The sequence below is a fragment of the Scleropages formosus genome, chromosome 6, assembly GCF_900964775.1.
Source record: "Scleropages formosus chromosome 6, fSclFor1.1, whole genome shotgun sequence".
In the NCBI taxonomy this organism is placed as follows: domain Eukaryota; kingdom Metazoa; phylum Chordata; class Actinopteri; order Osteoglossiformes; family Osteoglossidae; genus Scleropages; species Scleropages formosus.
In genome coordinates this window covers 37,911,071-37,937,119 of record NC_041811.1, presented here as the reverse complement: position 1 = coordinate 37,937,119, position 26,049 = coordinate 37,911,071, and the positions used below count along the sequence as shown (strand labels likewise).

Below are 26,049 nucleotides of genomic sequence, written 5' to 3'. Positions count from 1 at the left end.
ATGAAGTGCTTTGAGAGAATCGTCATGACGTACATCCAGGCCATCGCTCCGGACACTCTGGACCCTCTCCAGTTTGCATACAGAGGGAACAGATCCCCAGAGGACGCCATCAGCACAACAATACACACTGTCCTCACCCACCTGGAAAACAAGAGGACAGCTATGTTTGAATGCTGTTTATTGATTATAGCTCAGCTTTCAACACAGTGATACTATTGAAGCTCATCAACAAGCTTCACAATCTCGGTGTGCCACCCACCCTCTGCACCTGGGTTCTAGACTTTCTAACGGGCAGACCCCAGTCCGTTAGAATGGGGAACCACACATCCAGGTCAATAACCATAAACACAGGAACTCCACAGGGCTGTGTGCTGAGCCCCATACTCCAAGCATTCTTCACTCATGATTCTGTGGCCTCCCAGAACAACATCAGCATCATCAAATTTGTTGATGACACAACAGTCATTGGACTGATAATGGGAGGCAATGGGTCGGCATACAGGAGGGAAGTGGCTGACCTAGTAGAGGGGTGCCACGACAACAATCTCTCCATCAATGTCAACAAAACAAAGGAGTTGATAATAGATCCACGGAGAAGGAGGGAGCAACACTCATCACTGCATATTGGTGAGAGAGTGGTGGAGAGAGTGAGCAGCTTCAGATTCCTGGGTGTTCACATTACTGAAGATCTCACAACACTACACATCCGGTCAAGAAATCACGTCAGCGTTTGCACTTCTTGAGAAGGCTGAGGAAATCTGGCATGCCAAGCCGAATCCTCAGGAGCTTCTATAGGTGTGCAATTGAGAGCGTCCTCACCAGCTCTATCACAGTGTGGTTTGGAAGCTGCACGGTACAGGATCGTAAGGTGCTACAGCGAGTGGTGAAAGCCCCTCGAACCATCACGAAAAGGTCCTTACCATCACTGGAGAGCCTATACCAGGCCAGAACCATCAGGAGAGCCATTATCATCATCAAGGACAACAGTCACCCCCAGCACAGCCTTTTCACACCCTTACCATCAGGCAGACGCTATAGGAGTATTAAAACCAGAACTTCAAGGTTGAAAAACAGTTTTTACCCACAGACCATCAGGCTTGTGAACGACACCCATCCACTGCCCCTCCACCGCCCATCACGGCAGACGCGGTTCACCCTCTGAGCCTGAGAGGGGTCAACTACCCCCCATCCCTCCTACACACACATACACATCCACAGACTACCACATCCATAGACCACAGACTACCTCCGCATACCTTGCGCACACAAATACACACCCCTCCCCAACTGCGAATAGACCCAATCTACCTCTGCAGCACTTTGCGCATGTACGACTTCCATGTTTACATTGCGTACTGCACACTTTATATAACCTCGTTTCTCGGATTTTTGCACTAATAGTAATTTTAGTAATTTTGTAATTTGTGATCTTGCACTAATTTTTGTAAATTTGTGATTTATGCCCTCTGTTCTCCTTGTGTTTTTTTCTTTCCTTATGTCCTTATAATTTATGTCATAGGCTGCTGAGAGGATTCACAGAGTAAGAATCACATTGTACGGTGTAACAAACTGTTTACACATGAGAATAAACTCTTGAATCAAATGTAAATTGCGTAGATTACAGTGTGAGACTTGTCCATGTAAAAATGCATAGTTCCTGACAAGTGAATATTTTCTGACAGAGGAAAGTGTTAATGGACAAGTTAAAGAAGACTGTATCCTCAGAAGGAAGATTTAAAAACTTGAGGGAAACTCTGAAGAAGTAAGAAGTTTTTTTTTTTTTTTTTTTTAAAGCTCTTTCTTTGCTTTTTGTGTGTCCTTTTTTAGGATGTTCCATTTCCTGTGTTTTTATGCCATTTCCTTGTCTCCTGTCTTTTCACACACCATTCAGATGCAACCCACCATGTGTCCCCTACCTGGGAATGTACCTGACCGACTTGCACTTCACTGAAGAAGGAACGCCCAACCTGACCGAGGAGGGTCTGGTCAACTTCTCCAAGATGAGGATGGTGAGACAAGGGATCCGGTGCACAGAGAGTTATTTGCACGTGTTATTTCTGGTTACCGAAAAAGGAGGATGCTGTTTTTCTAGGTTCTATCTGTCTCAGGCAATCAAACCGGCAATAATGGTAAAAGGATGAATGTAGAAGCGACTGAGCCCAGCAGTAACGTGAAGCGTTGCTGTCAAACTACACAGAAGCGGCTTCAGTCCTGTGTCAGTAACTGAGTGCCGCCCAACAGATCGCACACATCATCCGTGACATCGGGCAGTTCCAGCGGAGCCCCTATAGGATTGAACCCCAGCCTAAGGTAACTCCTCGACCGTGAGGCAAACCTTTGACAGCTGTGATGCTTCGTTCGTGTTCGTCTTGCTACGGCCAGAACTGTTTCCTTCATGTTTTTGTCTTTTTTCCAGCAAGGTGACACAGTACCTCCTGGACAAGACCCTCATCGTGGACAAAGACACTCTCCATGTCCTGTCTTTGAAGACTGAACCCCGACTGCCGGCTTAAAGAGCTTCAGCCAAGTCCCGCTACCATTAGGGAAGCCTGGTGTTCTTGCCATGTGACACTGAGAAGGAAGGATGGGAGGGAGTGTTAGAGCTACGGGGGGAGAGAGAAACGGGATATGAAACGGGACTCTTTTCCAGAGAACCGTCTTTGCCAGCAGAGGCCCCCCTCCAAGCTGCAACGGAGGCATTTTGTACAGCGTGTGAACACTGCGGTCAGGGCACCAAGGTCACCCCATTTACAGTGAAAGCACAGATGCTGACACACACAATGCAGAAGCTGAAGAGAGAAAGACTCTGATTGTCAGCTGTGACAGTGTGACTTCTGGGTGGGATATCAGAATCAGAAGAAGCTTTATCGCCAAGTATGTTCACACATACAAGGAATTTGTCTTGGTGACAGGAACTTGCACAGCACAGAGATGTAGCACAGACACACACACACACACACACACACACACACACATACGCTGAGCAACCTAACTTTCCCAGTGCCACTTGTTTGTGTGCTGTAGAACGTACAAAATGTGCTTTTGTTTCTCAGCATCAATAAGTTTGTTTTTCATCTTCTTTGCTGGTGCCTATGGCTGTGTGTAAACCTTGCTTGCTTTTGTGCCCTTTTCATGAGCTGTAAACCTGATTACTGCGCCCAGACCGAGGTCCTGGGTAATTACTTTATACTGAGTGTAGAGAGAGTGGAGAGCACCCACACCAGACAAAAGTACTGCTTTTACACAATGTGTTAATTTAAGACATTTTAGACATCCATTTGTGGGCAGATGTAACATTTACTTTTGACCAGTTTATACAAGTGCACATTTAAGAAAGCTATTTTCCTACACAAATTTGAGCCCATGAGTGGGTAGGACCCCTCCTGGGATTTACATTTGTTCATTTAACTGATGCTTTTCTCCAAAGTGACTTACAATCATTTACCTATGTATTTATACAGCAGGGTAATTTTACTGGAGCAATTTAGGGTAAGTACCTTTCTCAAGGGTACTACAGCTGGAGGTGAGAGTTGCACCTGCAACTTTGGGTTTAAAGCCAGCGGCCCTAACACCTACACTACCAGCTGCCCCCTGCTGTACTTGTACATTTTAACTTCAACATTTGATGAACCCCGTTCACTCCACTGGTCATTTACGGAAACCGTGTGTACCTAGGGGGGTGCGGTGGTGCAGGGGGTTTGGCCAGGTTCTGCTCTCTGGTGGGTCTGGGTTTTGAGCCCTGCTGGGGTGCCCTGCAATGGACTGGTATCGTGTCCTGGGTGTGTCCCCCTCCAGCCTTTCACCCTGTGTTGCTGGGTTAGGCTCTGGTTCACTGCGACCCCCGTATGGGACAAGAGGTTTGTGTGTGTGTGTGTGTGTAAATATGTCTCTGCATTGCTTGCTATGAATCAAATAAAAATCAAGTTTGTCCTGACAACTGAGTGTTGCCCTGAGCAAGGGTCACTTATTGAAATGTGGAACCAATGAGCTTTTCTTTCAGAAAAATATGACAATATGCAGTAAAAGAGAACATCAAAAAAAGGTCATTATCAGTGAAGCTTTGCGATCGCGGGGAGGCTCCGCTTCACCTCGACACCGCTCGGGACAAGCGGTTGTACACATTGGTTGGTTGGTTGGTTGGTTGGCTTTGTGCTTGATTTTTGTGTTCTGCTACTTATTTTGCTTATATTTGACCTTTTTAAAATATATTATGTCAGAAACAGAACTGCATGTGTTTATGATTTGGGCAATTTCATTGTTCTGTCACAAAATTGTGTCGTTGTTTATGTGATTGGCTGTTACTTTGTTGTCGGCATTTTTAACATTAATGGGTAAAATATGTAACAAACTCATGGGGAGAGCTGGTAGTGTAGTGGTTAGCGTCACTGCCTTTGGATCCCTGGGTCACAAGTCCGATTCCCACCTCCAGCTCTTGTACGCTTAAGCAAGGTACTTCCTCAGTAACTAACTATATAAAAAATAGTAAATAATTGTGAAGTGTAACAATTCAGATGCACAGTTCACATTAATGTGAATTTGTAGTTCTTATTTTTCCTGCTGTTGTAGTGAAATGCCCCACTGCTGATGTGCCTCAATTAAGACTCCGATTTTACACACACACACACACACACACACACACACACACACACTTTCAGAACCTCTTGTCCCATGCGGGGTTGCAGGGAACCGGAGCCTACCCGGTAACACAGGGTGTAAGGCCGGAGGGGGAGGGGACACACCCAGGACAGGACGCCAGTCCGTCACAAGGCACCCCAAGCGGGACTCGAACCCCAGACCCACCGGAGAGCAGGACTGTGGTCCAACCCACTGTGCCACCACACCCCCTGGTTGATTTTATACATTATGGTTTATATCATTTAGGTTTATCTTTCTTCTTTATCCCATTGACCTAGTATTTCATTCACTGCTGTTTTTCTTCATATATATACAGTGTGTATATATGTATTTATATGCATGTCTATATAGAATTTATAATTACATTTTATTTGTTTAGCAGAAATCTGTGAAGGGACTTGGAGTTGCTCAGCAAATGCAAACACGAATATCAAAAACAGAGGTAATTCAGAGACAGGTGTGTCCAGTGTGTTTCGTGGACCATTGCTGCAATTTGATACCGGCTAGGAGTGCCGCGGTAAAAGTGCCGGCAGGGGAGCTACACAGATCTCATAGCGGACAACGGTCTCCTCTGGTCCTCTTGACTCGGCTCACGAGAGTCACGACCGACGCACCGCAGTCCTCTTGCCCCCAGGACAGCCTCAATTATATAAGACTTGGACTCAACGAGGTGCTGGAGATGCTTCTTGAAGTTGGTTCCATGCTGCATCATTGAATTGCTTTGCTTGCAGGTTTTTCTGTCTCTAATAAGTGTGGGTCCCCAGTGGGGACTGTGCAGGAGCCTGCAGTAAACTGACCTCGTGTTCATGTTCCTGGATCCACGTTGAGAGAACGCATGCTGCGTGCTTGAGGACCTGCTTGGAAAAGGGCGGACTGTGGCCGCCAAGAGGTGGAGCAGGTCAGCAACAGTGTTGAGACACACTGAGCCATGCAGGTGGTCTGAAGGAGCAAAGCACGTGCCATGCAAACATTCCCCACACCATCGCAACCGGCCTGGACTTCGGACACGAGGCACGGCGGATCCACGACCCGTGCTGCCGATGCCAGGCTCTGACCGCAGCATCAGCAGGTGGCGGCGGAAGGCAAGATTCTCCAGCACCTTCTCCAGGCGCTCTTCCGTCTGCTGAGGTGCTGCAAAGGTCCGTCCGGCGCCCACGGTAATACCGCGTTCGTAACGCTGAGATCACGTGCTCAGTAACGGCAACTCTTCAACCGTCTGCGTGCTCCACACACACAGACTTGCAGGCGTGTGGCTTGTAGTTTGGAGGCGCGCCAACAATCAGGTGGACGTATTACAGAGGCCATCGTGTGCACATTTCTAAGTGGGCCAAAGTGCTCAAAGCAGCACCCGCTTGCCGAAGCTCACCTTCGTACCGAGGGCCGTTAGCGGCCGACTGGCGTGGAGCCGTGTCGCTGTAGCGAGAGCACCTTGCCGCACACGCCTTTGCTGCGGGAAGGACGCCGGCCGCGAGGCTCCGGCAGCAGCATCCGTGGAATGCGGAGCCCTCGAGCAGTCGGGCTGAAGGGCAGCTGGAGCTCGAGAACGTGCCGGAAAGGCTGACGCTGCTCCTGACTCGGAAGCGCGGGCCTCCGGATTGGCCAGCGCGCCGAGCGCTTGATCCCGTGTCCGGGGTTCGCTCCTTCACTTGAACCGTCCCCGCTCAGCGAGCAGCAGCACAACGAGGACCGCCGGCTTTCTCACCAGGTACGGGGACAGCTGCTCCACACCAGGACGTCTCGATTATTCTGGCCTTTGTCCGCATTCCGAGCAAGTGTGTGTGCGCGTGTGTGCGCGTCTGTCCATGCACGCAGTAGTGGCATTTCTGTCGTGTTTTAATGTATGGAACTGAACGACTCGTATGAAACTCCAAGGATTTTGTGAATGTTTTTCTGCTCCAAGGAACATTCGAATATGTTTATTTTTAAGTTCCCTCACAACAAAGAGAGAGAGGTGTCTGAATGTGTTTTGATGTAAGCTTTTGGGTCTCGTAACGTTGTTGCTTTACATTATGGCGACACGTGGCGGTACGCGCTGTTGGTGTCACATTTAGCATAAATTTAGCGCAAACACATCAGCACTCAGTTTGTATTTTATGAGAAAGGGGGCCATAACGCGACAGGACACTGAGGACATGCAGGATGTTTGCATTCTACACTGATTTATTTCTCAGACTCTTTTCTCCACAGCCACGTCCAATGAACTCTGTGTAGTGTTACTATTAGCCGACACACCTTATTCACCGCGGTAACTTACACTGCTAGTACTGTACACTCCTTTCAATGTTTCGCCGATGCACTTCTATCCTAAATTAAAGCAGGACCACCGCTGCGCCTCGAACCCTCTCAGGGCTCGGTGTCTGACTCCGCACTCTTCTTTTTGGCGCTTGCCTGCGGTGCCCTTGAGCTTCTCCCCTCGCTCCCCGATCTCACTTTGCCCTTTGCTGCGTCGCGCCTCCAACGTCAGATCATGTGCACCGGAGAGGATGCCAGGCGAGGTTATGGCCCGAACCATCTATTAATAACCATATTCCTGGCAACAGCCTTGTGTCACTCCTTCCTGACAGCTGTAGTGTCCTTCTCAGCTTGCGGAGCAGCGTGACTTTGAGTGCGAGAGCAGGACCCGTGTCCGCTGTGCCCGCTGTGCCCGCTGTGCCCGCTGTACCCACGCTGATTTTAAGAGTCAACAAACGACCCTGCTCTTTGACACGTCACCCCCCAGGAGGGTTTGTCTGAAGCCCTTTCCGTGTTCCCGTTGTCACACACGTCCAAGTGCATTTCCGGCTGCGAAGGCCGTCTCCTGATCCGTCTTCCTCCGAGGTTTACCGCACCTTCGGCTCTTAATGCTCATTTATAATTCTTATCATAATTCCGAACTTTCTGTGGGGCTAAAGCCTGGACGTCTCCGTGGACCTGTTCTTGTATCTTCAGTAGCATTTCGAGTTGTAATGGGACGGCCGGTACCATAGTGGTTAGGGTTAGTGCTTTTGGGTCCAAAGGGTGCAGGTTTGATCCAATGTCCAGCAGCACCCTTGAGCAAGGTACTTACCCTGAATTGCTCCAGTGAAATTACCCAGCTGTGTAAATGGATAAATAACTGTAACCTTCACCTTGCGAGTTGCTTTGGGGAAAAGTGTCAGCTAACCGTACAATTTTTGTATTGCTGGCAAAGTATATTCGTTCACATCATATGCCAACGTGAATGTTGCTTTGAATTAATGAAAAATAGTCTATTTCAGCTTTATTAGCTATTTTTCTAGTTTTGCTGGCATATTTTTGAGACCTTTAATTAAGACAAATATTCTTAATTTTCTTTTTGGTATTGAAGTGCTAGTTGAAATATGGATGTTTTATTTACGGCTATAGCTCAATATCGAAAAGTACGTTATTGTGTCTTTGATTTGCTGTGTAAAAAACCTGAATATATTATCATTTATCTGACATGTTTCTCCAAAATGGCTTATAATAATTTACTGGAGTAATTTGGTGTAAGAACCTTATTCAAGGGTACTACAGCCATCTAGAGGTGGGATTCAAACTTGCAACCTGTGGGTGCAAAGGCAGTAGCGCTAACCACTACACTATGAGCTGTCCCCTATTACCTGCATATATGTTGTTTTACTTATTTGTACATAACCTTGTTTCAAATAACAGATTTATTTTGGGGCTTTGAAATGGCAGAAAGGAGCAGTTCAGCCGGCCAAACACAAACCGCACCCTCCAGCGACCCTCCAGTGACAATGGCTTCTCTCCATTCCTGTCGCCTTCATCCCAGGCTTCAGCTGACTGGACCGTGGAGCCACTCATCTGCGAGGATGGCGAGCACCTTTGCTCACATGATGTCTGGCAGGAAGGCAGTGCTGGCACTCGCCGGTCTCAGCGCTGGTACCTTGGCCACCGGTTACATCATGAGCGACTCTAGAAGCACAGCCGCCATTGAGAAGATGAAGATCTACCCACCCAGGTTTACATTTATTCATTAGCAGACGCTTTTGTCCAAAGCGACGTACATCTCAGCAAAAGTACAATTTATGCATTACATTAAGTGAAGGAGACATAGCTGCAGACATGAAAGTCTCAAGCAAACCTAGTTTGTTCCCTACCACTTGCTGCACCGAAGGTTCATCGTTCGAGTAGGTGCAATAGGACAAATCCCGATACCCTCCCACCATTTTAAAAAAAAAAAATATTATAAGACACACAAACGAGCAAATACAGTGCCAGAGTAGTGGCTGATAAAGGGCTTTATCTGGTGATGCTCATGAAGTTACGGTGCGTGAACAATTACACCGTAAAAGAGCTGGAGAGATCTTGGGCAAAGTGGGTCCGGAAGAGGTGAATTTTCAGACCCTTCTTGAATGTAGACAGTTTCAGCAGTTCTGAGTGAGAGGGGGAGGTCGTTCCACCACAACGGAGCCAGAACTGAGAACCTCCAAGCTTTACCTTTCGTGCACGGGACCACCAAGCGGCAGAAGTAGGTGAGCGAAGGTGTCTGGCTGGGGTGTAGCGGTTGATCAAGTATGTGCGGATACACGCTTCGAAGGGAAAAAACCATTCATGTTCTTGTCTTTGTTTACGATGCTCTGATGCTCAACCTCAGTGAACATCTGGGTGATCTTGCATCAGGTGAAGCACAATCCAGTCATCGCCTAGTTAATGCCAAACGGTCTCTAACGCCAAATTTCCCCAACAACAACGTAGCTGATTTAGCCACAGACCCCCTGACACCTACCTCTACCAGTCTCACATGAGCCCACCGCCCATGGTCTCGTGCCTCTGCCCCCAGATCTGCATACCTTCACACTTTAAGCTCATACGCCTCCCCAAAAACGTCCTCAAACAGCACAGCGAACTGTACCAAGTACACGATCGGCTCACGCTCCGAATGTAGCACCATGTCTGGACACAATGGAGGAACCACGGTAACCTTGCGGCACCAATACTAATAATAATAATACTAATAATAATAGTAATAATAATGGAAAAAACACTTTTGGAAGCCAATTGTTATTAAATGTTTAGCAGACACTTTCACTCGGTCCTTCCATCCAAGCTTGTTACCCTTCCTACTTGAACCAAAAAGAAGAAATTGCCAGTAAATAAGGTGCAAGATATAACATTTTCGTTTTGAGTCGAGTGAAAAAAGTTGCATAATTATGTTTTGAAACATAAGGTAAAATATCACATTCATGATGTTTAATTCACATTTCATATGCCTTCAGTACAGGAGTTGTTTTTAAATATAAATAAAAATAATGCCAATTTGCCAGTGATGGTTTGTTATAAAAGTTTAGTGTGCCTGTGTGTATGTCGTAACAACCAGCATTACTGTGAGTTTGAGCGGGGAAACGGGTCTATTGTAAATGGTTGAATTGTGGGTAAAATATAACAGAGGGTTCAATCACTAGGGCGATTTATAGGGAATATAGTGGGGTGACTGTGTTTGTGAGCAGGACAGGGAAAAGACCTAGGGGTGCTAAGCAGGCTGGCTTGAGGTGTAGGTCCCTAAGGAAAAGGGGTCCTTAGACCAAGTGCATTATTTCCCTGTGTGACAGTGTTCTAATAAATGCTTGTTGTGAGCGCTCCTTGTGCCCCTGTCCAAACCCAGAGCGCCGTGTGCCACTGTAGACATGTAACTATAGATGAAATGAAATAAATGTGTGTGAGAAAAGCAGCTGCTATGAACAATTTCGAAATGTGCCCTTACTAAGCTCCGCCGGTCAGTGACTCCAAGGTGCCTCTTACCCCCCTGGCAGCGCCGACTTCCCCGACCTGCGCAAGCACAACAACTGCATGGCGTCGGCGCTGAGCCCGGCCATTTACAGCAGGCTGCGTGACAAGCTGACGCCCAACGGCTGGAGCCTGGACCAGTGCATCCAGACCGGGGTGGACAACCCGGGCCACCCCTTCATCAAGACCGTGGGCATGGTCGCCGGGGATGAGGAGAGTTACGAGGTGGGCGGAGAGCTGGAGGAGGGAGGTGCGACACGTCGCTCCGAAAGAGCGCCTCGCCGCTGCCCCCCTTATTCTCGTTATTGTCTGAGCTGCGCGTGACTCGTATACGTTGCACTTTTTGGAGGCGCCTGTCCAGTAACGCAAGCGTGACCTCTAGGTGTTTGCGGACCTCTTCGACCCAGTGATCAGAGACAGGCATAATGGCTATGACCCGCACCTCATGAAGCACCCGACTGACCTGGACAGCTCCAAGGTGCGCTACACCCGACACCCTTGGCTATTACTGCTCCTCTTACCTTTATTTTACGTCTGCTTTTGTTGCTGTTATTGTTATGATGATGCTGCTTTGTCATGTATTCAGTTCAGCCCGTGCACTAATCTCTCAAAGGTACAGCAGAAGAGTCCCTCTCAGCACTGCAGTTGATACTTTTCTTCTGCTATAGGCTGTACCGTCCTGGCAGCAGCGCGTCTCTGTGCACGCCTGTGACCCCAGCTCCTCCCCACCCCCCCACCCCGCCCTTGGTTTGATGAAACGTTTTGAGAGCCTGCGTTGACTGCGAAATGACGCCCCCCGCTCCCGTTTTCCGTTTGCCTCGATGCCCCCAACCCAGATCACCTCCGGCCTCTTTGACGAGCGCTACGTGCTGTCGTCTCGCGTGCGAACGGGCCGCAGCATCCGTGGCCTCGGCCTGCCTCCGGCCTGCTCCCGCGCCGAGCGCCGTGAGGTGGAGCGTGTCGCCGCGCAAGCGCTGTCCGGCCTCAAGGGCGACCTCGCCGGACGCTACTACAGCCTGGGAGAGATGACCGAGGAGGAGCAACAGAGGCTCATTGATGTAAGGAGCTGCGTCCCGGGTCACATGCGTGCCGCGCGGACACGGACACGGGACACGGACGCGGGACACGGACACGGCAGAGCTCCTCCTCTCTCGTTCCCCGCTGCTACACAGAGTCTCTCAGACTGTCCCTCGTCCTGCCGAGGGCTCGGGGCGCATGGACGCAGTGGGCACTCAGAGCATCGCTGAACATAGTTTTGCACCGCCACTTGGCTCTCTGCCCATGACTCAGCTGCACAAAGAGTTTTCGTTTTTCTTTCACCTGCTCACTGTTAGGAACACAGAAGGTCCACCGCGTGTATGACATGTTTAGCTTTTCACTGAGGGCTTTCGGCGGAGTTGTATTTTCTCATTGAGAGCGATGTGAGAAAGAGCAGACACCCCCTTTCAGTTCTATGGCTCATAAATGAGGACATGAGGAACCCTCATGTAGTCCTCAGCAAGCCTTAACAGCAGGCACATCGAACCTCGTGGCTGAATTTACCTTGTCCTCATTTATTGAACCGAAAACCAGTAGGCGCATGTGAAAAAGTAAGCGATAGGCACAAAAAGTGCACTGATCTGATTGATTGCTGATGACGAAGTGCGACACGCTGTAAGTCAGAGCTGAGTCCTTAGAAGGTTGAAATGTTCACACTTCTGCATTCTAGAGAACCAAATGCCTCCGCAAAGTGTGCTTTGTGTACAACGTATTCATACTTCCTAATACACGTTGTTTCACTAGGACCAAGTAAAGTGCACCGTAAGCAGACGACGAGTTGTGCTTTCTGTAAACTTTGTGCCCTCTGAGCAACCCCTGACCCTCTAATTCTTTGTTTGTTTCTCTGGTGCTGGGCATCCGCTCCATCCCGCCCCACCCTATCCCACCCTATCCCAGGACCACTTCTTGTTTGACAAGCCTGTCTCGCCCTTGTTGACGTGTGCGGGAATGGCTCGTGACTGGCCGGATGCTAGGGGGATCTGGTATGGTGCATGATGCATCACGTAGACGATAGAGTGCAGGTTTAAGGATAGTGTGTTTCGAAGCATGCGGAAACAAGGCGACGTTTGTCTTGCAGCGCGCCGTTAAAAACACATGTGCAATGTGTGTAGAAACATAGAAACATTCCGTGGCCTGTAGCGACATCTCTTTTACACCGATGCTTTTTACAAGATGCACGGTGTCACCACTTGTTATTGAGTTACCGCTTCCTTCTAACATTTCGTAATGACATCTTCTCGGCTAACAATCGTCGCGTCTTCACGTGCGGCGTACGCAAAGTTGCTGGAGTCGAAAGTAAGGTGTCCCGCTTCGAGATGTTCTCCCCGGATACAATCCAGCATTTTAGCTCGCTGTATGTAACCTTGTCGTTTTCCCGTGCCACCTGACGACAGGGGTACCGCACGCGCTCGTGCGCAGATACGTTAGATCTCGTGCATCCATTCACGACGGCTTCTTCTTCAGGCACAACAACGAGAAGACCTTCTTAGTGTGGATCAATGAGGAAGACCACACGCGCGTCATCTCCATGGAAAAGGGAGGCAATATGAAGCGAGTGTTTGAGAGGTTCTGCCGGGGACTCAAAGAGGTAAAGGTCACGCGTCACTTCCGCAAGCGTCCATCTGATATGTCGTTCCGAGTCATGGGAAGCAGACGCTCGGAGGCGGGTGTGTACGTGGTAACGGGACACGGACGCTGCTGCATAGCCCGCCCTCAGCGCCTTACGCCGTATTTGTAATGTAAGCTGTTAAAATGCTGAGATTTTGTTCACCATTTTTCATTTTTAACTTTTTGTTTGGAACTTTCGTTTGGTGCTTTTCGTGTTTTCCTGTACATTACACTTAGATTTTTTCGTTTAGCAGATGCTTTTCTCCAAAGCGACGTAGATCTGGCAGAAAAGTACAATCCATATATGCAATACGTCCGAGGCACATCGGGGTAGCTGAGCCCACACGTAAAATTTTCATCGCAGAGAAATTCCAGTTAATTCTACAATTAGCTTAAGGCCTTTGTTGTCAGAGTAAATAAAATAATAATCATCTCTTATTTACATACACTTACATAGCTCAGCTTACAAACACCACTGGGAGCTGAATTGTGTTGAGTGGAATAACTTGAATTGAACAATCTAAAAATATTAAAAACACAGCTTAGTCCCTCAGTTTATTCATGGGTCAAGTTCTGGGGAAAAACACAAAGAATATTTGCTCTGAGACTCCTATTTACTCATTTTACATCAATATGTGGCTCATTCAGTGTAGAGTCTCAGAGTCCCTCCGTTCCGAACGTAGCGGACGTGAGAATTTATTCTCTTTTAATTACATGAAGTTAAGCCTACTTTAAAATGACTGAACATAAGAATAAACCATCTCCTCAGTCTCCTGTTCACTATGTTCTGCTTTATACCCACAAGACAGCGCGGTGCTTCTCCGGCACGTCTCTCATTTGTTGCTCCGAAGGGAATAAAAGAAGCGACAAGAAACCGACCGTTTCATCACGTAAACATGTCTGTGGGCATCTGGTTATTGCACATGTAACAGTTTACACCCAAAAACAATAGACACGTACCTCTTTACTCACTCAAAAGTTTCTGTAAAAGTCCACATAAAGCAATATTAAATAAAAGAGACACCGAGGGACACTGATGTGTGAAGCCGCCACCTTGTCCTCCCCACAGCGCAGTTACTCGGAGGTTCTCGGTTCTGGCTCCGCTGTGGTGGGATGACCTTCCTCTCTCGCTCAGAACTGCAAAAACTCTGTCTGTTTTCAAGAAGGGTCTGAAAATCCACCTTTTCCAGATCCGCTTTGCCCAAGATCTCTTCAGATCATCTGTGGTGTAACTGTTCACGCATCGTAACTCCAGAAGCATCCCCAGATGAATCATTTATTCAGCCGTTACTCTGGTATTGTAATTGCTCATTTGTGTATCTTATAATATTTAATTTAAAAAAATGATAGGAGGGTATCGAGATTTCTCTATCCCGTGTCTTATGCACCTAGTCGAACGATGAACCTCGGTGCAGCAAACGGTAGGGAACAAACTAGGTTTATTTCAGAGTCACATATCTGCAGCTTTGTCTCTTTCTCTTAATGTAATGCAAAAATTGTACTTTTGCTGAGATGTACGTCGCTTTGGACAAAAGCATCTGCTAAATGAATAAATGTAAATGAATAAATGTAGTTACACTTTCCGTCCCACCTGAGTGGTTGTGGCCCAACAACGTCCATCGTTCACTCAGAGGACATTTTAGAAAATGTGCTATTTGGATGTTCGGAGCACAACGTATAAGTGGATTTGCAAGGTTTCCCTCGTATAACAAAGGCTGCTTTCACAAAAATTGGCATAGCAGTGAGTGTAATTTGTACCACAACATTGTAATGTTCAAAACGTGCGCCTTGGTGACGATGCTCTTCTCCTAAGTGAAGTACGGTGATTATATTATTAACTATCATTTAGCTGACACCTTTGTCCAGCCTACAGCCATTTATATAACAGTTCGATGTAACACACAAACACACACGGCAATTTAAATATCCCTGTTTAACATGTCATGAGGGTATGGGAGGCAACCAGAGCACGTCACAGCTGTGTGACGACTTTCTAGAACACATTATCTGCTTTTACGGTGGTATATAAACAGTAATGAGAAATTGTCCTCACACAAGTTCACGTCACCATCACATGTTCCAGAACGAAAGACGCTTGATAGATGAGGGAAGCCTGTAACGTGTTACGAGTTTGGGATTCTGCCAGCAGTGCAGCAGTTATCTTTCTGTCACTGACTGTCACATGTACATTCTGCACACACTTAACATGTGTGCCCTCCAAAGTTTATAGAAGATCTGATATCGATATATGAAATGAAATCATCTCCTCTGTGTGTGTGTACTTTTTACTTCCACTCCTTAAAACTCCCCGTGTCGCACCAGGTGGAGCGACTGATCCAGGAGCGTGGCTGGGAGTTCATGTGGAACGAGCGCCTGGGCTACATCCTGACCTGCCCCTCGAACCTGGGCACGGGTCTCAGGGCTGGGGTCCACGTCCGTCTGCCACTGCTCAGCAAGGTCAGAACTTCGCTCGATCGATTTCGCGAACCGCTCGTCCTGGCCAGGGTCCCGATGGCCCAGGGCCTATCGCAGAACCACTGGCGCCGGGCTGGGAGGGGTGCGCCCTGGACGGGATGCCAGTCCATCGCAGGGTAGCCGCACGCACGCGCACACGCACGCTTTGAAAACCCAGGCAGACACGGGAAGCGCACGCAAACTCCACACAGACTGAGCTGCACTTGAACCTACGACAAAGAGCCTGAGCGGGGCGAGGCTGCAGAGTGTCATCCCAGAACTGAACCGAACTGATAACCGAACGGGACTGAAGTGACACGACCTTTTTTTCCCCTCTGGCACCACCAGCCCACCGGACTGAGCTCGTGGAGCCGTCAAGAAAACCTCGATCAGTCCAGGGAACTTGTGTCTGTAGTAGAGTGACGGTGACTTTGTTTTAGGATCCCCGCTTCAGCAAGATCCTGGAAAATCTGAGGCTGCAGAAGAGAGGCACTGGGGGTGTGGACACGGCTGCTGTAGGAGACATCTATGACATTTCGAACAATGACCGTTTGGGCAAATCTGAGGTGAGATCCAGGAGACCCAAAGTAATGCAGTATTGACACGTAACACGGCACATTTAGGCAAATACCACATTCCATCCATCTGTTTTCAGTATCCTGTTCTCCTGAGGAGGGTTGTGGGGGTCAGGAGCCCGTGTGTGTTACATCACGGGGGGGGTACACCCTGGACAGGATGCCAGTGCATTGCAGGGTATATATATACACACACACACACACACACACACACACACACACACAGAGTCATCCATTCACACACTACAGACAATTTAACGTAATCAATTCACCTGAACTGCATGTGTTTGGACTGTGAGAGGAAACCAGAGCACTCCGAGGAAACCTGTGCAGGCAGGGGGTAGAACATGCAAACTGCACAGAGACTGAGCGGAGTCAAACCTATGCCCTAACAGCAGCTCGGGCACTGTGGGGTGGCAGCGCTACTCGTGCTGCTCCAAAAACCGTATCGAGTATCGTAAGCAGCCCTGTGAACTGTTCAGCAGTCAGGCCAAGTTCACTGAAATAAGTTTAATTAAATTAATTGAATAATTGTTATGCATTCCAGTAAGTTTCTGTAAATTCCTGTCTAAACCAAGAGTAGCATACATAACTTTACCACGTATCCTGAAAGAAAAAAGATCCATCCGTTTTACTTCCTTGTTTTTATGTTTCTTTGTTTTGTGGGCTCATTAGGTGGAGCTTGTTCAGCTGGTGATTGACGGTGTCAACTACCTGGTCGAATGTGAGAAGAAGCTGGAGAAAGGCCAGGAGATAAAGGTCCCAGCCCCCATCCCTCAGTTCAAACAGTGACGAGGAGACTGAGGGGACAGTGCTGCTCGTTGTCCTTCTGCTTCCGGAAGGTCTTACAGTGCATCCAGTAAAGCCTTTGCAGACCCCACCTTGTCTGTGTTTCCTGAAAAGACAGACAGACAGCATGAAAATGAACAAGAACACAGTTGTTGAATTAGCTCTATCACGTACTCCTTGTGTTCTTGCCAAATAACAGAAGTAAGAAAATATAACAACTTAAACAATGGGAATACCTTTATACTATACTATACCATGCTATGCTATGCTGTAATATACTGTCCAATGTATTTTACAGAGCACTGAACACACACACAGAGAGAGAGCAGCTCTAAAGTAAGCCTGTAGATAAGTGTAGCTACACATCTAATATTGGGGAAGTACACCAGCTACTAGGAAGTACGCTGGCTAGTAAAACTGCACAGTAAACCAAGTGACCAGGTGAAGAGACCACAAGCCGCTGGTCTCTCCACCCAAGTGCCTCTCCACCCTGAGAGCCTCATGGTGACTGTCTGCAGCTACAACCTTGAGGCAGTTTACTGAGGAACCACAGATGTTCATCGGTCACGAGCAATAACCCTTCATCAGTGTGCTGCTGGACACACGTGCTTCAGGAAGGCTTGCTCAGCATTTCACCGCAGTACTCCGATGAACTGCAGTGGAAGCAAATTCACAGCTCGTTCAGGAGGAGGCGAGCACCGAAATAGACCGAGGACAGATGAGGAAAACGGGGCGTCACCAGGTGGGAGCAAATGATTGCATGCGTCGTGGACCGAGCTGAGCTCCGACACGTCAAGTTCATGATGAAGATGGTCTACAGCAGGCTACCCAGCCCATTTACAGTTACTCATTTAGCAGACGCTTTATAAGCTTATAATTATTCACCTGTTGTAAAAAGGAAGCGCCAGCACAGGTAAGGAAGTTTCATGAGAGGGGGTTTTATTCAGTGTTGTGCGGGGAAGGAGACGGAGGGGGAAACGGGGGCACAGGGAACGGGTGGGCCGTGGGGGAACTTCGTGCGTGGGGTTGCGATCGGGGTCGGTGTCGGGGTCACGCTCGGGGTCACGGGCGTCTTGGGGCACTCTCGGTCATCGGCTCCTCGGTCTCTCTCTCTTCCTCACTGACGGGTCCGGGGAAAGAAATAGAGGTAGCGATCGGCTCCAGCTGCTGCTGGCCCGTCCCCGGCTCCGCCCCCTCTTCAGACCGCCCCGGCATGCTACACCCATTTCTACATGGACAGGGTCTATGTCTAACTGCCACTGCTCAGCAAGGTCAGAACTTCACTCACTTGATTTCGTTGTTGCGCGGCCTGTGACCAACTGCCTGATTTCCTCACCCGGAACCATCTCCTCGATGGATATCAGTCTGGTTTCAAAGGTGGTCACGCCACTGAGACGGTGCTACTGGCGATGTCTGGTGCTCTCCGAGCCGCTAGAGCCACCTCCCTCTCCTCGGTCCTCGTCCTCCTCGATCTGTCTGCAGCATTCGAGAGTCAACCACTGGATTCTACTCTCCTCTCTTAGTCAACTTGGAATCAAAGGTGCGGCATTAAAATGGTTTGAGTCCTGCCTCTCTGACAGATCCTATCAAGCGGTCTGGTGGAGCACTCGTTGTTCCCCTCTGCCTCTCTCAACCGGTGTTCCGCAGGGCTCGGTACTGGGTCCTCTTCTTTTCTCCATCTGCACCTCCTCCCTTGGCCTGGGCATTACCTCCCATGGGTTCAAATACCACCGCTATGCTGATGATACCCAGCATTCCCATATTCCTCTCCTTTCCACCCGGTGCGTCAGACATCTCCGCACGCATCGCTGCCTGCCTGTTGGACATCTCTTCATTGATGTCTGATCACCACCTCCAACTCAACCTCTCCAAAACAGAGATTTTGGGCCACCTCCCAGCTGGTCCGTCCTCCTGTCGATCAAAGTGGAAAACTCACTCCTAACAACTAACTTCAAGATCATACCTGTTAAACGATGAAACTTTTACACAGCTACTTGCGTAATGTAAATACACACACACACACATTTCCAGAACCGCTTGTCCTATAGGGGGTCACGGGGAACCGGAGCCTACCCGGCAACACAGGGCGTATGGCCAGAAGGGGAGGGGACACACCCAGGACGGGACACACCCAGGACGGGACACCAGTCCGTCACAAGGCACCCCAAGCGGGACTCGAACCCCAGACCCACCGGAGAGCAGGACTGTGGTCCAACCCACTGCGCCACCGCACCCCCGATGTAAATATTTATTTAAATAAAAAAATTATCAGGAGTGTGATTAGGAACAGTCCATTATTCACATGAACCTTTATAGAGCTACTCGTGTGATGAACGTTGGTTCATATGGTGGAAAGAGACAAACTAACCGCACTTAAGAATCACACGTCCGCATCTAAGTGTCTCTTCCTCCCAATGGAATGAACACACTGTATTTTCTACGAGATGTTTGTCGCTTTGGAGAAAAGCGTCTGATAAATGAACGCATGTAAATGTGAACTTTAAGCTGCCTTGGCAAAATTGTACCCGTGCAAGAAGGTGCCGCACAAAGCAGTGCTACAGGTGACTAAAATAATTGGACACTTGGATTGTGCTACATCTCCCAGAGGTCGCCCTGGATTCCCCCAATTCTCCGTGTCCCTGTAGGCCTCAAGCTGCAAAGTGATCCTCGCTCAGGCTCTTTCTCATTCGATCCTACAAACAAACGTCTTTAACTGATCCAAATCACCGATTCATGTTTAAGGAATGTGCAGCCAAAAGCTACGAGTCTTCGCGATGAAGGAAGGAGTTTCGGTTCCGGTAAAACAGCAGGGCACATGAAAAGTGAAAATGGAGATCATTTTGAATAAAACTGTCAAAGCAGAAGCAAAAGAACAATAACTTCGATAATAAGATTAAGAAAGAATAGAACAAGTAGAGAAGAGCGACGCCGCCGGTCACGTTGATTGGTCAGAAATGCCAGTAGACGACTAGTGCAAGTCTCCTTTTCACAAAACATAATGTTTTCAGTAAAACAATAAAAACCACACAGCCTGCATAAAGTGAAGGGTTTATTAAGAGAAGTAACACATTTAGTCGTTAAGCTCAAAGGAACCGGTTTGTCGCTGCAGAAATTCTGTGCGGCGACTTCGTTGCCCATTTATTTCACGGCTGAACTTTTGTGCTGCGGCGGGAACGTTTGACAGGAACTCGTGCTTCCGGCCGGAGGCTTTATGGAGCGGACTTCCGGGAAGACACAAGGCGCACCGGTACGTCTTGATGTTTATGAATTATTTTAAATCTCATCGTTCGTTGACACGACATCATGTACTTTTACACACATCTACTACTTGTTTTCACCGTTGTATTTATTCTATTGAACTGTTTTGATTGAGCTCACATCCTTATCGGCAGCGGCACGCTGTGGTTTGCAAACCGGCGTTGTTGTTTCATTTCCTGACCCACATTTTTCATAATAATTATATTTATTTATTTATTTTATATTGTTGACTTTCACACAATACAATACAATAAATAGTTGTAGCGGAAACACGACTCGTACCGTGTAATATTTCTTTCCGCTCGAGAACTGGTGTGTGGAGAGCAGACACACTGACTGACTGACTGACGTGACGTGACGTGACGTCACGTACAGCTGAGCTGAAGCAAACAGCAAGTCAAGTGTTCGGATAAGTGAATAAATGAATAATTTAATGTAAATGTTTGTAGGGCCTCCGCCGGTAATGTGTTTACATTAGTAAGAGCTTCTTCTCTACAGAGTCCACACACTACACATTGTACACATACACTATACTGTATACACACTACTACTACTACACACTGACTGTTGTCACACACACACACGCACACAGATGATGTTTGATGCCATCGTAATTCCCTGCGTTGTTAGCAAGGCCCCAGATGGCAGAAGAATTAGTGTGTGACACCGCGGCGCTTGTGCAGTTGCACGCTGCAGTGTCGTGTGTACATGATGTGCAATACGAGCATTTCTGGCTCTTCTGCCAGTTCCTTCATGTTCGCACAGCGACACAGCACCTCTCTGGAGTGAATTTTCCCCTAGGAAGCTGCTGCAACGTGTGACCATCTTCCCTACTGCAATCATTTCAACACCTGAAACAAGTGGCGTAACAGTCCCCCCACCCCCCGTTATGCTCATGCATGAAACTGTACTCAATATGTGCAGGTGACGGAATAATGACGCGTTGGGCCCGAGCAAACAACGTCCACAAACACAAAGCGGCAGACCCCACTCCCTGGAGTCAACTGAAGGCAAGCGGAGGGGTTGGGGACGGCGCGGCGGAGGGACGTACGAGCGGGGCGCGTCCGGAGGGCACGGTCGACCCCCTCCGTGGCGCGCGGCCAGGCAAGCAAATGAGAAAGCAGAATAGCGGGAAGAAGAAGTACAACAGCGCAGATGTAAATGGCTTCCTGCAGTACCTGCGGCAAACGGGGCAGCCGCTGCCGCTGGATCGCGGCACCGTCGTTGACCCGGCGCTGATGGGAGAGCTGCAGACGGCGCTGAAGAAGGACAAGAGGCGGGAGGACAGGAGGGTCAGGAGGCAGGTGGCCAAAAAGAACAACATGGTGAGATGGATGGGAAGGAAGGTGACGGGGATGCGGTCGCATGGAGAGCGGGGAGTGGGGCTCACGGTGATGTTGGGAAAAGTGCTGTGTTACCACTGTAAAGAGCGGGGACGTTAGATCGCAGAAGTGAGTGGATTGTGTTCGATAGTACGATCCTAAGGGTCATTCACAAGTGGCGGAAGATATTCGTATTTAAACCTGGCGATTTTACAGTTGAACGACATGCAAATATGCTGTTCTCAGATTGCACAGCTGGTAAAGGCTGCGTTGGTTTGCGAATGACGTCTCTCCGCCCGTCTGCCGGGCAGCTGTGCTTCAACTGCAGGAGGCCGGGTCACGGATTGGCCGACTGTCCCGAGGCAGATGGCGACGAGGAGATGGGCCGCGGTATTTGTTACCGCTGCGGCTCCACGGAGCACGAGATCCAGAAATGCCGGTCCAAAGTGGACCCTGCGCTCGGTGAGACACCTGGAAGAGGGATCAGCGGGAGTGTGGTGCGGGCTTCGTAGTGTTCGTATCCCACAATTGTGTGATTGTACATAAATCAACGAAAATGTCAAGAGTAACAACCAGTGTGCGGAAAAGCAACCGTGCAGTTTAAATTTGTTTGTGAGTTTTGTGAAACGGGCTCACGCTCTAAATATACGGTGCTGTGGAACAGTATTTATTCCCTCTCCAGGTTTTTTTCTGTTGGTGCAGCTCTTTCATGTTGAATTGGATGTGATCTTTGACACTTCTCCTAGTGTGGAGCCTGGGAGAGAAAGAAATGACTCCACTACTGTGTTTGTGAAAGAGAATGAAATGTGCATGATGGGAGTGAGGAAGCAGCTCTCTATTCAGTCACTAACTGGTCGCAGCACCTTTCGCTGCAACGAGACACTTCCTGGGTCTCACTTTGTCGTGGAGGAATTTTGGGCCATTGCTCCACACAGAAGTGCTGTAGCCCAGCACACAGATCTTTTCAGGTCTTTGCACATCATCTCTGGCCTGACGCTTCTGTCCGAAAGTGTTTATTGAACTACTGCCAGAACAATCTGAACTGCTGCTTCAGTGACGGCTTCTTGTCGTGTAAACAAAAAGGTTTCGTTAGCTGGAGCTGGCAGGTGATGCAGCAAGTTGTGGACAATAAAGTGAGAAATTTCTGCCCTGTGTTGTAATTTCAGGTGATTATCCCTTCGCCAAATGTTTCATATGCAGTCAAACTGGTCACCTGTCCAGATCGTGTCCTGATAATCCCAAAGGGCTGTATGCTGCTGGTAAGTGTTTCACTTAATAACAATTATAATAATAAAGTTAGTATTTTCAGTGTAGGTGTTAATTTTGTCAGTCCGGCAGTGTACAGGTATTTGCATTTATTTGTCAGATGCTTTTCTCCAAAGCGACTTCCAATGAGCTCTGTGTAGTGTTACTGTCAGCTCACACACTTTATTCACCGCGGTGACTTACACTGCTGGGAATCTTTTAGTATTTCATTGTTTCAAAGTTTCGGTTTTTAAACATTGCTCACTTGAAAGTGATCTTGGCTTTCGTTTGAAGTTTTCCATATGAAGGTCTTTCAGTGACTTTTACATGATGGAGTTTTTATTTTCTTAGCTTCCGTGTGAGAAAAACAATGGTCTAAAAAACTGTATTTTTTTAATTACATTTTTTGCCAGGCGGATGCTGTAACATCTGTGGCTCTGTGGAACACTTTAAGAAAGACTGTCCTGAGCACCAGAGTTCAGGTATCGGACTTCCTTTCATACAAGACATTTTCTCTTTGTTTTTGCCTTTTTTTTTTTTTTTTTTTTTTGCACTGGAAAGCCGGAAGAGAGACAGCGAGAGCTGTGCCTCTGGAATAAATAAGGAGAGTGTATTACTGTAGTGATGCCTGCAGGGAAATTCACCCACACACAGCACAACAGGGCACGTGACACCAAGGTGCAGCTTTTCCTGACAAAATAGTAAATGGCAAACGGTAACAGCAAAGAAAAGCTTTAATTTTATCATCAAATGAAGATTTAACATCAGACATTTGTAACTGCACAGCGTATAAAACTGCCTTTTCTTTTAGTTTTTAATTAATTTTAGGTGTTACATTTTTTGTCTTGGAACCACATATTTAATGTTTTTCCACATAAAAAAAAAAAAAAAAGTTACATTGTTCCTCATGGTGATTTTGTAGAACAAATTAACCTTGTAAGGTGATGGATGGGTGTACCGCGTTACAAATTTTTAGGGCTGCGACTGTCAGTTATTTCAATAATTGATTACTCAGTGTTATCCTGATGGAACAATACTTTTAGCTTTTAATAAACAGCAGTTGCAAGTACACAGGAGGGAAAAGTCTTAAAATTAACAATTACTTATTGAGAATCAACATTTTTCTTGTTTAAATGAAACAAAAACATAATCTAAAGTGCAAATTAAACCTGTTTAACTGTTAAACTTGTTTTACAAGCAGGGTTTCATTTGTCTTGAAGCCTCGTGCAATCAGACATCCTCCACACCAGATATTTGAAAACATAACATTGATCATCAACAGTTTCCCTTCATTTTCTTTGTATGTTTTATTCACATGTTTTTTGTGTGTGTGTGTGTGTGTGTGTGTGTGTGTGTGTGTGTGTGTGTGTGTGGGGGGTCACGTGTGGCCGGTCGTAGGAGTCGAATGTGTGGCACTTTAATATAAAGAAAAAAGAGTATCAAATACCACATTAAAGAGTGTGCGCATGCGCGCGCGCGCACACACACGGGTGGGATCATTTCAGGTTAACAAGGTCTAGAACTAGTGAAAGTGACTGAGAAGAAAGCCACAGTTTTAGGTGATCGTCTATGTTGTATAGTTGCTTTGATAAGTGGTTATAATGGGCTTCCAGTTTGACGCTACAAGTAGAACTTTCTGTTTCAAACACTACGCAGGGGGTCAGACTAGAACACAGTCATCCAACTGGATTCATTAGACTATTCATACAGTACTTTCTGGTACCTTTGCTTTTTGGGAGTCTGTTTCTAGTCTCTTGTGCTCAAGCTGGTTCTCTCCCACCCCCCCCCCCCCCCCCCCCCGCAGCGAACGCTGTCACCGTGGGCCGCTTGTCCAACAAGATGAGTGCTGACCACGAAGATGTTCATGTCCCCGTCAAGAAGGTGAAGCCCAAATCGGAGAAGGTTGTTGTCTTCTGAACTGCAGCTCCTCTAAGGGGAAATGGGAGCAACCATGATAATAAAAGAAAGATTTTCATTTCTGTTTTTGGAAGCTACTTGCACAAGAACCCTACCATAAAACTGCCCCCAACCTACACACACACAGTCTGAAGCCGCTTGTCAGGCATCGGGGGGAGGGGACACACCCAGGACAGGTCGTCGCAAGGCACCCCAAGTGGGACTCAAGCCCCAGACCCACCGGAGAGCAGGACCCCGTCAAACCTACTGTGCCGCCATGCCCCCCCAACCTCCCATTTGTTAATAACCATGTTGAAAAACGCAGTAGTTGCTGTCAGTGCCGTTCCTAGTACTTCCTGCAAACTTTGAGTCATGCCTTGTGCAGGAGGTGTGTACCTGTCTATTTAGTGAATTCCAAAGAGCAATGCTGGGTGCGCAGAGCAGGAAGTAATAAATTGTGTGACTTGGCCAAAACACAAGATATAAGAGAGTGCAAAACTGAAACTTGTCACAGATGGAGAAGATAATAAAAAGTTGATTGTTTTTAACAACGTGAATGAGGAGTAATTTTTCATGTTCATTTTATAGTCTAACTACAGTAGATCCAGATGAATGTGTATCTATACTTATGGTGTGTTTTTCTCTTTTGTCTGCAGTGGAAGCAATACAGATTTTAATTTTAACTGGTTTTTGTGAAAGTACCTCTGTGTTATTGGTCGTTTTATTACCTGTATATATTTCTAAGCCATTTACAACTCTACAGTTACACAGTGTGTAGTCAACAATTAAACTGTAGGTTTGGTGTCAAATGGTAGTTTATTGATCACACTAAGTCAAGTTCTTATTTCACAGGGGACTTTTAATGACATCCTTCTCCAGAAAAGCAATGCAAAGAGATGCTGGTGCCTCTGTGGACTTTGAGCGCTCTGCCAAGTTCCCTGCAGCATACGGCGACACCCCTGAGGGTGTCCCCATAGCAGTAAGATGTAAATGTAGGATGCCTGCTGCTGTGGAATAACAATAAAACATGGGTGACTTGCTTGACAAAAGGTTGAAACATCATCTAGAGGCACCTACACCTAAAGATCTGAGGGTACTCATTGCTAAGGATGGATCTTAACGACTTCATTCACCAAAAAGCTCTTTCTAAATATGGGTATCCCTCGATATCCAAAAGTAATCTGTTGAAGAAAGTGTCACATGTACCAAATTCTTGGATACCAGGAACCTACTGGAGAAAATAATGCGTTCCCAACCTATATGAAAACCTTAAACCAAGTTCCCCAAATATCAGTGAAACAAACACTGCGTAACATCTATAGAATAAACAACAACTTTATCATGCTGTCGGCAGACTGAGGACATGAAAGGGGTAAATAATCGTAGGTGGACTAACACTGTAAGTCACTTTGGAGAAAAGTGTCAGCTAAATGAATACGCGTAAATATAAAAAGAGCTTGTATCTTACTGCTCCTACAATAACTATGACCTCATAATTCGAG

At 47.4% G+C, this 26,049-nt stretch overlaps 3 protein-coding genes across 4 annotated transcripts; all 3 read left to right on the top strand.

The window, feature by feature from the left end:
• Positions 1-1,553: 1,553 nt before the first annotated feature.
• Positions 1,554-2,524, top strand: LOC108930032 (ras-specific guanine nucleotide-releasing factor 2-like). Of its 2 annotated transcripts, none has more exons than XR_001965802.2 (4): positions 1,554-1,762; positions 1,892-2,009; positions 2,093-2,310; positions 2,417-2,524. XR_001965802.2 is itself a non-coding variant. In XM_018745018.1 (4 exons), the coding sequence occupies exons 1-4, from the start codon at positions 1,695-1,697 to the stop codon at positions 2,492-2,494; spliced, it is 333 nt and encodes a 110-aa protein (XP_018600534.1). In that variant the 5' UTR covers positions 1,554-1,694; the 3' UTR covers positions 2,495-2,524. The 2 variants fall into 2 exon arrangements, 1 of the variants encoding a protein (XP_018600534.1); XM_018745018.1 differs by having other exon boundaries at positions 2,242-2,310.
• Positions 2,525-6,069: 3,545 nt separating this feature from the next.
• On the top strand, positions 6,070-16,911 carry LOC108930024 (creatine kinase S-type, mitochondrial-like). The gene is made up of 10 exons (XM_029253050.1): positions 6,070-6,340; positions 8,408-8,596; positions 10,389-10,587; positions 10,745-10,840; positions 11,199-11,420; positions 12,298-12,383; positions 12,865-12,988; positions 15,331-15,465; positions 15,903-16,028; positions 16,713-16,911. The coding sequence occupies exons 2-10, from the start codon at positions 8,448-8,450 to the stop codon at positions 16,827-16,829; spliced, it is 1,254 nt and encodes a 417-aa protein (XP_029108883.1). The 5' UTR covers positions 6,070-6,340; positions 8,408-8,447; the 3' UTR covers positions 16,830-16,911.
• Positions 16,912-20,014: 3,103 nt separating this feature from the next.
• Positions 20,015-24,619, top strand: zcchc9 (zinc finger, CCHC domain containing 9). The gene is made up of 6 exons (XM_018745036.2): positions 20,015-20,073; positions 21,009-21,409; positions 21,718-21,868; positions 22,573-22,665; positions 23,065-23,133; positions 24,456-24,619. Exons 2-6 carry the CDS (start codon positions 21,020-21,022, stop codon positions 24,566-24,568), a joined length of 816 nt encoding a protein of 271 aa, XP_018600552.2. The 5' UTR covers positions 20,015-20,073; positions 21,009-21,019; the 3' UTR covers positions 24,569-24,619.
• The last annotated feature ends 1,430 nt before the right edge of the window (positions 24,620-26,049 follow it).